The sequence below is a fragment of the Theobroma cacao genome, chromosome 7 (genome assembly GCF_053813885.1).
Source record: "Theobroma cacao isolate CCN51 chromosome 7, ASM5381388v1, whole genome shotgun sequence".
NCBI classification, from domain to species: Eukaryota; Viridiplantae; Streptophyta; class Magnoliopsida; order Malvales; family Malvaceae; genus Theobroma; species Theobroma cacao.
In genome coordinates, this window is record NC_142645.1 from 34,502,303 (window position 1) to 34,513,573 (window position 11,271).

Consider the following 11,271-nt stretch of genomic DNA (forward strand, 5'->3'; position numbering starts at 1 on the left):
TTTCTTTTCTGGGTTGCCTCTTTTTGGTCATGTTTGATCTGTTTCTATCGGCTTCCCCCATCCGGTGTTGCATTTTGTTTAGTTCATTTTGGAATTCTATTGATCAATTCAACAATCTCGCTTTTTCAATTTTCAAATCTTTTCCTCAATAAACAAAACACATACGGATGATGACATTAGTTCATGGTAGAGGAATGCTGAAGTAAATGAAGGGAAAAGAGGAACCTTCACGAAATGCTTTCAAGTCTTTATCTCACATTCCTTCATTCAACCCTTTAATGGGCACCAACGGAGCAGAATTACCTGATCTTAAGCTCAAGTGCGCATAACAAGAACAACCTGACGGCTCAAAATTAACAACGAATAGAAAAGAAATTTATGCTGCTGCTGCTTATTTATTTATCTTTGACCAATACCAATGTTCCAACACTGGTCATAAGCTCCTATGAGTCATCTGCTGCCTTAAAAATGTGATTGCTCGCAGCAGAATCCTATGTTGTCAGCTCATGTGAACAGCAAACACCATTTTTCATAGACATATTAGAATTCAACATTTCTGTTTTCAAACCAAGTGTGGACCTGAAGTTACCATACAGGTGCAAAATGGAAACCAAAAATGATGAATGATATTCAACTGTTATAGATTCAACCCCTTTTCTTCACAATCTGAGAACTGAACTTGCCAATCTCAAGCTGTTTTGTTCTGAACATTTTGACCAGGTGGCATTAAGATTTACAGTGAAGTGTCAACAGGTGTGTCTGATTGTGCACCCCATTCGGTCCAAGATCCATCATACACAGCAACATCAGACTTCCCAAGTCTATGGAGGCCCTGAAAAGTATCAGCATGAGACACATAACTATCTTAGAGTATTATCTTTTCCAAGCAGAAGAGAAAGAGTGCATAGAACTCGGTTTGAAAAACTACATTATTTTTCCCCCTCCTGAGGTTTAAGGGGAATATGGATAAATGTTAAACATAAAGGTTGAGATGGACCAGTAACACATAGCAAGGGAAAGTACCAATGCCAGAACACAAGCAGTTACACCAGTGCCACAAGAAGTAACAACAGGGCCTTCCAATGAGATGCCTGCAGAAGAATAAGTCATTAGTCAGCATCAGTTCGCTTGGAAAATACAAAAATGTCAAGATCAACCACAAAACTTCTTATAAACAAACATGAAATATAAACTTCTTTACAAGCAAAAGTAAAGAGACGGGCGATGGCAAAGCTAGATGATTCATCAAGAGGCAGAATAAAAGCACATTCAGTATATTGCTGGCATCATAAGCCACATAAAATCATATTGAAAGATTGGTTAAGTTATGAACTGTGTGGATGTCCCACAACCAAATTGGATGTGACACCACAGGCATCAGTGTCTAATTTTTCTATCTGAAATCAGTAAAGTTACAGAGTCAAGTGTGCAGTTTATATCGCTTTTCAAAAAGAAAAAAAAGTGCGCAGTTCATATTGCTCAATCAAGGAAACTTGCAGCCTCTTGCAAATGAGCTGCCCTTGACATCATTATGAGACAGAAAAACTCAACAAATATTTTCCATTATTGAGAATGAACTATTGGAGTAGCTAAAGATTCAAAATTCTATTTATTAGATAGCTCAATCCTTAAACCCATATAATAGATTGCATAAAATGGAGCAGATATTAACATTTTACACTGATATTGGTTGATGAGGGGGCTATTGTTGGGGGTTTAATTGTATAAATCAAGCAAAGGGATTTCTGAGATAGAAAATCAATATATGATAGAGATAAAAAAAATAAAAGAGCAATTGATGAATTTTTTTTTTTTGAAGAAAAAATACAACATATTAATACAAAAATCAAATAAAAAATGCAACATTTTAATAGAAAATCAATATATGATACACATTAAAAACAAACAGATGATACGATACACATAAGCGAATAACATGCCTTAGTATAAGGAATATTTCAAGCACACAAACAAGTTCAGATTAAAATGCCACAATTAATTTGACCATGGTGAAAATTTTATTCAACTATGCACATATTTGACAATCTACCTAATATTGCAACTATTAGATACTAAGGATGCCACAATATAATGAATTTGGGAAGAATAAAAAGAAAGGGGGAATGGAACAATGATAGAAAGGAAGGTAAATGGTACTCGCCTTCTTCCTGATATCGTTTCTTAAGTTCATCAACGGGTAAAAGTGTCTGTGAAGCATCCAACATCTGCAAAGAAATGCCAAACTTGACCAAATTAATAGACTATTCCAGAAAATAATCCAAAAAAACCATATTAACAAACACAAGAAAAGAGAGTGAAAGGCAAGAGCAAAGAATTGGACAAAACAAGGTAACGACCAAATTGGACTTATGACTTTCTTTCTCCCTTTTTTTTCTCACAACTACAATGTTGCCACTTCCTATATCACCAGTAAATAATCAAGAGAACTCCAGCATGTTTATCCAACATCTGTGTGCATCAACAACTTCATGCAGCAGACACCAAAAAGAGATTCGGAGAGACCCCCTTGTGCTCCTAATTTGAAAATAAATCATCCTGCACCACATCCAACCAACCTTCTCTCTCTCTCTCTCTCTCACAGACATAAAAAAAAAGGGTATCTATTAGGACTTCAGAAATCTACATACGCATCAGCTCTTCATAGCATGCAAGTAAAATATGAAAATCTTTTATCGCTTACATGGGGAAAAGGAATACATTTGCTGCCAGGGACATGGCCACTTCTTATTCCCTTGCGAGGTTCTGGTGCAGCACCATCAAATCTGCATTAAACACCAAAACAGGAAAAAAAAAAAAGTGTTAAAAAACAACAAAAGGATTTGATATGCAAGGAGGTCCAACATATCAGCCCAACTTATATGCCTTTATATGGTTGAATTTTAGGCCCCATGGGCTTTCCTCTATCGGAGCCCATGAGGCACATTTACTTCAAAATTTACAAAGTTGAAAGGCAAAAATCCTGTTACAAAATTTTATGTATGTTGTGTGAGTGTGGATTTATGTACTAAATTAAAAAAAAAAAAACTAATGAACAAAGCAACCTGCTCAAACAATAGAGGATATAGGCTGCCAAGAGTCAGCACTTATGCCACATAAAGACTGCTCTACTCCTCTAAATTTGCTGATATTCACCGTTCTTGCTAAATGCATCACATTACTCAAGCAGCTAACTTTTCTAGTCAAGTTTTCTACCATTCATTGACCTCATCTCTTACTTCCGAAGGCTTGTTCCACCACACTAATGACTCTTTTTCTTGATACCAGCAGTCAGGCACAGAGGCCAGGAAACATCAAAAACCTCATTATATCAAATCAACATCCAAGATGTCGAGACATCCTAATCTACTTAGATAGGTTGCACAGTGATGAGAGAAATGAACCCAAAACAGAAATTTGATTCCAAAAGAAAAGACAATAAGAGAACCCAATGAAAGCAAAGAGATCATTTACACAGTGAAATGGCAGGTCCTATGGTTTCTAAGAATAAGGAACAGGGTGAACATCTATTTCTTGAGCTAAACTTTTTTAAGGAAAAATAAATAAATATGAAAATCTAATTGCACCAAAATTCCCCATTGAGCACAACTATAATAAAATAACCAAAAGAAAAAGACCTAAAAACAAAAACAAAAATAAAAATAATAGTGTCAAAGACAACAAAGTTATGCCACAGTAACAAAATAGTAGAGATAATATTGGGATGCTCAAAAGAGTGATGATTTTCAGTATGTAGTTAATGATGGCTTTTATATTAGGAAGTGAAATTTCAAGATGTAACCATTCATATGATTAAAAAAAGCTGATGGAATCGAGAAGTGCTATTAAGATATCATGTGATCACAAGGTATTAGCCAAGTTCAACAGGATATACTATAACACCATAAAACCAGTTGGGCTTTAATGTACTAAGCCTTTGCGCAGTTAGAAGACAACATATCTGTAATATGGGTGCAGCTGAAATGAAGATATCTGAGATGGATGTGGGTCATGAAATGGAATCATTTAAAAGAAGGTAGAGGTGGCACCAATTGAGGAGAAACTAAAGGACAATTATAAAATGGATTAATCATGGGCAACATAGATATAGGGTGTGTTAAAATAGAAGGGTAGGTTAGTTGAAGCAGAAAGAAAAGGGACAACACAAAGAGGGAAAAATGGTAAAGATAAACAATGGTTATTGAGGCAATAAAAAAGGATTAGCATTTTTAATATTTCAGAAGACAGCCTGAATTGAATAGAATGTAGAAAACAGATTCAGGTAGCCAATTCCAACTAGATAGGGATTAAGGCTTACTTGAGTTGATTAGACTGATACAACACCTAGAATACACTAAACGCGTCTCTTCTTTTTAAAGAAAAAACAAGGGGCTCCTGGATCATGCTGGCAACTAGAACCACCCTAATAGGCCAACCAATAGTATCCATTCCACTCAGAATCTAGTTTGATTCTAGTTTTTGCTGGTTTTAGACAAATTTCCAAAACATGAAAGAAGTTTATGAGTTTTATTAGTAATAATAATGACACAGATTTGAGTTTACCCTGATATCTATTGCAATAATTTCAGTCCTGTAGTAGATTCAAAGCTAGCCTCTGCTTTACAATCTAAGAAGCATATTATGCTCTCGTGGACTAAAAATGCAACAACAAGCCCACACCTTATGTCACATGCCACTTACATCAATTATTATGAAAACAAATTTCATTTAGGTCTGAAATTCAGTTAATTTAAGATTGTATTTACAGCATTTCCAAGGAACTAATATGGCAGACATGTTGATTTCTGCTCATTGTCAACAACACAAGGCGAAATATTGAGCTACAAGAACTGAGCGCTGAAGGAAAGCAAAATTATTCAATACCTATAACAGCAAGCATTTTTACCATATTAAATTCATATATATCATACAGACACTAAGAAAACATAGTCAAATATACTCAATCAAATAAGATTATGCATTACCGGGGCTTGGAGCGGGCATCTATATGTTGGTGAGTTTTTTCCTCAATGTTTCTTCTAACCTGAAAAAAGAAAAAAAGACAGAAGGTATGATCTAACATGACATTAAGAATGTGTTCAAATAATGGGGAATTTATGTCCACTGATGGACTGTCATCACAGCCATGGCCATAAAATAGAACATCTATGCTGCTCAGAGTTGAATTTGAGTGCTGGACATGGTACGTGCCCCAACAAGTACTTTCAACTGTTTGTGAGCATTGCGTACATAGACTATTTTAACTTTATAACTATGTGAGCTTTAAAAAGCATCCACTATCTTTCTGATGCAGATATGTTAGTAAAAATGAAGAGTCAGTAACATACACCACCAACTAGACACATTACATATGCCACCTCTTACTTCTACGGAAATAATTTTAGGTTGTTATACATTGCACATACAAGATCACCAACTAAACACATTACATAGGCCACCTTTTACTTCTACAGAAATAAATTTTGGTTGTTAAACATTGCATTCTACAGATTTTTCTTCAGAATTTAAAAATGGTGCAACACTATCAAGCCCAAGTACATATAAAGAAGACAGCTAATCAACTCAGACCAATGTGTATAAAGAATTCACCACTTTATATAAACAATCATTAGTTTTTAATCTCATAACACATATGCAGGCATGCTCTTCCTTTATGCCACTGATATAAACTCATAATGTCTAAAATTCTATATTTGTCCTATTCAGCTTGAAGCTTTTTTAAAAAATTTATTCATTTATCAGACCATAGTAAATTATAGTGTGATATATGCGAATGCAAATAAATGTTCAGATGGGTTCATCACATCATAAACATCCTGCATCATGGTTACTGCAAGGTCACAACAGTAGATCTGGTCATGAAGGTGAATCCGCTTTAAAATTTCAATCATTACCGAGCAACATTTCAGGAGTTAAACTAAACTGAAACAGCAAAACCATAATTCTATTTGTTGAACAGAAATATTAGGTAATTAGGTTAGAAATTTAACCTGATCGAGTGTCCAGACAAGATGTGGCTGAAATTTTGTCTGAAATGTGACCGGTCCAGCCTGCAAAACAAAGATACATGCAGAAGCAACTAAAACTATTGAGTATAAGATTATAAAAATGAAACGTAAGAGAATTGAAGGTTATATTTTATTATTCAGATCATAGATCTGCAACCCAGTAACTGAACTGCCAATTGCTACTGAATGACGTCCTTAGTATTTCCAATAATCTTGCTTGCTTCTATTTAAGAGGTATCACTTCAACAACATGGCAGCAACAACTCCCTGGCAACAGCCACATCTTGTAGCATGGAAACCATTCCCCAGCCCCTCCATCCCAATCAATAATTGCAAGTTCAGATTATAAGAGAAATAGAGATCAGGAAGGAACTAACTTACTGTTTGTCCCTGATAGACTTTCTCTATAGCCTCACTGGCAGCACTGGCTTTCAAAATAGCATCACTAGAAGCACTAGATTCAACATCATATCCTGATGCACGCCACCTTGGGAGGCCTCCATCTAACACCCATACTCGGTCATGCCCAAAGACTCGGAACATCCTTTCAATTATCAATCGGATAAAGTTTGTTAGATTTGACATCAGAAAAAAATTATCAACCATTTCAGAGATGGCTCAGAAGATATCATAATCTTATTATCAAGAATGCTACTCACCACCAGACACGTGCTGCACTAAAAATTCCCTTTCCATCATAAACAACCAGTCCATCATTATTCTGGATGCCAAGAGCAGACACCGCAGCAGCAAAGGCTTCCTCAGATGGCAGCATATGTGGCAACTGACACAAGTAACAGTTTTTAAATAGAGAAGCCAAATATGATTAATGAACTGGTTCATATGTTATTCAAAGGCTCACTTACCTAGTATCTTCAATGTTAATACATCATGTAACAACTATCATGAATATTTGTTTGAATCAAATTACAGGGAATATTCAAGGAAGGCATATATAAAGTTATAAAGTTTATTCTAGAATTGTCAAAGTACCTTCTTTTACCTTTTTAAGAAAAACCGCAATCTTATGGCATATGTAATTTGCCTAATGGTGGCCAAAAATAATTACGAAAAGAGTTTTTCAAATCTTCCTCCCACAAGGCACAACTTTATTATGAAAAATGGGAACATTTAAAGAAAGAAAGAAAACCTGAATATCTACTACCTTTCCCAAAAATATTGTAGATTATTTATTAACAATAACACATCATACATCCAGTAAAATACATTAACAGATTATCTGTGAAAGAGAACAACAATTCTGTCAGGCCACACCAAAAAAGGATAATTTAAATAATCATGATGCTTTCAAGACATTAAAAAGGATAATTTACAGGGAATTGTTTTCATTCCCTGTTTATTGAATGAAATTGATATTTTTCCCAAAAAAAAAAAATTCATGACACATTCAAGACATTTAAGTAAATAATAAGCCGTCGAAGTAAAAGAAGAAAATTGATTCTAACTGCTAAGCAAGTCCTTGCTTCACAGAACCAAGCGGGAAGCAGCAGGATATCAAGAGAAAAGAAAAAGTAAGACAAAGGTTTTGAAGCAACGAAGAATTATGCAAATTATTTTCTTCTACCCACTTCAGTGGTATAGCAAGCAGAGCACCCGAGAGATCAAGAGAGACTAATCAATTAATAAAAGGCATCTCACCTTTGTAGTTCGATCCGCTATTCCATCAACATCAAAGAAAAGAGCACCAGGAATGTGAGCAACCTGCTATGACGAACGATGTCTTACAGAAATGCATTTGAAATTGAAAATATTGGAATTAAAAGAAAGGAATTGAGGAACTTAAGTGTCTTGAGTGTGGGATACCAAAATATATTGTAAAAGATCAGCACCTGATACTCTTGAATAGGATTCCTCTGCTCATCTGGCATGTACCAGGATGCATCCAGTACCTGAATAAAATAAATAATGAAATCAATTGACAAAAAAACAATTTTTCCAAAGACACCATATGCTAATAAATTCTTGACAGGCTTAAGGCAGAATTCATAACAATGTTTTCACAACACTATCAATAATTCTCAGATTGCAAAATTTTTGTTTGTTTAGTAACTCAGAAATGTCTTCAGGAAACTGTTCTCAAAGTATCCCCTATCTCAGAGAGCACATATTTGTAGTTTATAACAATTTTTACTTACTTTATAATTTTCCTTTTTTTTTTTTCAATTGGGATACACAGATGTCTTGTTACCAAGAAAACAAAAGAAAAACAGATTTAGTTCATGTTCCCAAGAACACATGTTCTTTTCCTTCAATAAAATAAATTTGAGGACAAACAAATAAACCCAAACGTGCCCTTGGAAACCTGATGTATGATAGCTAGCTGTTTAGAAGTTCTTTCAGTTTTGTGAACAGGGATTTAGAGCTGGGCTTGAATTTGGCAGTTGTTTTAACATGGATTTAATAACATTTTGATAGATTATTCTTATATGTTTAAAAAGACTGATTTAGGGCTGGTTGTAACAATGAAACAGCAGTAGGAAATAGATAATGAGGAGATAAGATCAAGGTTTAACATCTAGATTTCCTAAGGAGTCACAATAACTACAAGAGTAATGATATTGAAAATTAATTTGGTAATAAATTCATAACCAAATAGATAGATAAAATTGCCAGGTGATGCCTAAGAACGTGCCAAATCAGTTTCATGCAAAACCTTAAGTATCAGCAAATATACAAATATATCCTAATGCCATTATGTACACAGAGAATAATGAGGGGATAGAGTATCAAAAGTGGCAAACACAAATGATACCATGATGTCATACATGACAACCATTACTTCAAACTCCAAAAAGTAACAAGAATGACTAAGCATATGCTTTGAAAGGGTTCCTGGTCCATATATAAATTCAAATACCTTCATATCAGGCTCCCTTAGATTAGCATGAAGCCAATCAACAGAAACGACCGTATCATTTGTGGATAGAGATTGCGTAGAAAAATTAATTCTTCTGTCAATTGCTGAGGAGGCCATAAAACGAGAAGGCCGACCAGATGTTTTATATGGTGTATAGGTAGGCTCAGCCTGTACGTGAAGCTGTCTCTTCTGCAACTAACAACAAAACGCGAAATAAGATATGGGCCAGACGACCATAAAAAGTACAATGAAACGAAAGCCATAGCTCAAAGTTAGAAATAAAAACTTTCCAAACACAGTACACAGTTTAATATTTTAAGTTATCATCAGAGGTACACTTGGACAGAGTAGTGAATTTCAAAATATCAAATGCCAAAATTTCCCATGATAATGAATTCTTCAAAGTAGCCAAATTTCACTTATAAACCAAAACAAAAACAGCCATTATAGCATTAGATATACCTAACACATAATTTCAGTGCAAGAAACAGACTAAAAAATTTCCAACTGAAACATCTTATAAGAATCAATGAAACAACAGCCAACCAACAACCATGAAGAACTTCACACATACCGTTAAAATAGGAACAAAAGAACTACAAACAAACTGAATGATCAGACCAAATAAAAACACGTATCATAGATTATATCGTCGAGCATAAAACAGCTTAAAAAACGTTAATCTCCATTAGGTTTCGTACATACTAATATTCCACGAAGAGTATTGAAACAAAAATTATAATTATTCAAAGAAAACACAAAATTCGCCATAACAATAGTCCAAGCACTATACCCATTGGGTAAGAAAGAAAGAAAATAAAATAAAACATCAGAACTCAAACCCATTTTCCAAAAGTGATGAATTGATCACATGCAACAAGAAAGAACAGAAGGGAAAATGAAATACCCAGAAAGCAAAACCGATTACGACAATCAGAAAACCACAGATTAGAAAAACTCAGACAAGACCATTTTCTTTTAAAAAGGAGGAAGAGATTGTTGCTTACATTGAAAAGAGAAGAGAAAATCAGGGGTTTGTGTGTGAGAGAGGATGAGAATTGACCCAAGCGGTGACCCAAGAGAGTTCTGGAGAGAAGAGATGATGCCATTTATGCACAAAACATATAGAAAAAGGTGTTTCAGGTTGTTGAGAGAGACTCTACTTTGTTTGTGCTGCCAGATTCTTTGGAGAAAGAAGCCAAAAAAGGCCTGACTTTGATATCTATGTGCCTTTGCAGCTTCAATGTTTTTGTTGCTGCTGAAAGTAGCGGTAGTGGAGACTGACGAGAAAGCGTCTTAACTCAATATGGAATTGGGATTAGAATGGAGATGGGGTATGTTTGGATGATAACTACTCTTATTGGCATTGCATTTGAGGCAGGCCTATCCACTGGCAAGCCAGCCCGTCGGGCCCGATTTGGGCCAGAGCCTGGATAGTATTTTTAGATCCAGCTCGATCTATCTAGGCAATATTATTATATTAATAAAAAATTATATTTAATTTAACTTTAATTTTAAAATATATTTGAATTTGACCACGCTATGCAGCAGGTTTATAAAATTTTATAAAGACTTACATAGGAGCTGTATTTTTCCCAAAATGTATTGAGTTTACAAAATTTTTTATATAGTTGATGTTGAAATTTGTGATATATCTACAAATAACATTTGTGATGTAGTTGAAGCCAAATACGACATTGTTACAATATTCAATGCAAAGAAGTCACTATATTATTTCCATTTAGTAGTATATTACTTTGGAATTAACTCAAGTTTTTTGTTTTGATCATCCATAAATGCAAAAAGAGATTGATTCCTTAATATTATTACTTCTTAAAGAAAAGCCAAGTCACATCTCATTATTTTAACCTCTCCTTTATCTCATTTAATTTGCTATTATACCACGTATCACAACTTCTCAATTTGTAATAATTTACTAGTAAAATGTCTACATTAGAAGTATTGTTGAAATCCCAACAATTCAGAATAGGCATAACACCCCCGACTTTGATATGAATTACATATGAATTTGGTTAAGTAATAACTTGAAATTTGTTGTGTTGAATGTGATTATGAAGTCTTAACATGTTTTGAGGACTTTGGATGGTGTTATATGTGCATAAGTTTCTAACAAGTGAAGCTATGACACTCAAGCGAAGATATTGTGATATGTTTGATGATTTGAGTATATTGAAGTTTGATTGAACCTTAGGAGTTTTATGGTTGAATTAAGGTGTGGTTGGAGTTGAAAATGATTAAGAACTTTGAAATTCGAAGTTAAGAAGTTAGAAATGTTAGAAAATTTAGCTTCGAAATAAGATTTATAGACATATTAGAGAATGTATCGATAAATTCTTGGAAAAAAGC

The 11,271-nt window shown here is 34.4% G+C and overlaps 1 protein-coding gene across 5 annotated transcripts; it reads right to left on the reverse strand.

The window, feature by feature from the left end:
• Positions 1 to 366: 366 nt before the first annotated feature.
• LOC18594871 (thiosulfate/3-mercaptopyruvate sulfurtransferase 1, mitochondrial) lies at positions 367 to 10,240 on the reverse strand. 5 transcript variants are annotated; one of them, XM_018125135.2, is made up of 13 exons: positions 10,068 to 10,239; positions 9,912 to 9,990; positions 8,905 to 9,099; positions 7,877 to 7,936; positions 7,686 to 7,748; positions 6,686 to 6,810; positions 6,408 to 6,570; positions 6,009 to 6,068; positions 4,983 to 5,041; positions 2,702 to 2,783; positions 2,162 to 2,225; positions 1,024 to 1,091; positions 367 to 832 (listed from the first exon to the last, which is right to left on the reverse strand). In XM_018125135.2, exons 3-13 carry the CDS (start codon positions 9,019 to 9,021, stop codon positions 734 to 736), a joined length of 960 nt encoding a protein of 319 aa, XP_017980624.2. In that variant the 5' UTR covers positions 9,022 to 9,099; positions 9,912 to 9,990; positions 10,068 to 10,239; the 3' UTR covers positions 367 to 733. The 5 variants fall into 5 exon arrangements, with proteins under 5 accessions (XP_017980624.2, XP_007022597.3, XP_007022596.3 ...); XM_007022535.3 differs by having other exon boundaries at positions 8,905 to 9,093; positions 9,912 to 10,240; XM_007022534.3 differs by having other exon boundaries at positions 9,912 to 10,240.
• Positions 10,241 to 11,271: the final 1,031 nt, after the last annotated feature.

Bases quoted from the DNA above. Each gene is read 5' to 3' on its own strand.
- LOC18594871 (XM_007022534.3), bottom strand. From the start codon at position 10,013: ATGGCATCATCTCTTCTCTCCAGAACTCTCTTGGGTCACCGCTTGGGT. The intron at 7,937-8,904 runs GTATTTGAATTT...TATTTTATTCAG, and splicing joins TAAGGGAGCCTGATATGAAG to GTACTGGATGCATCCTGGTA. The intron at 1,092-2,161 runs GCGAGTACCATT...ATTCTTCTGCAG, and splicing joins GAAACGATATCAGGAAGAAG to GCATCTCATTGGAAGGCCCT.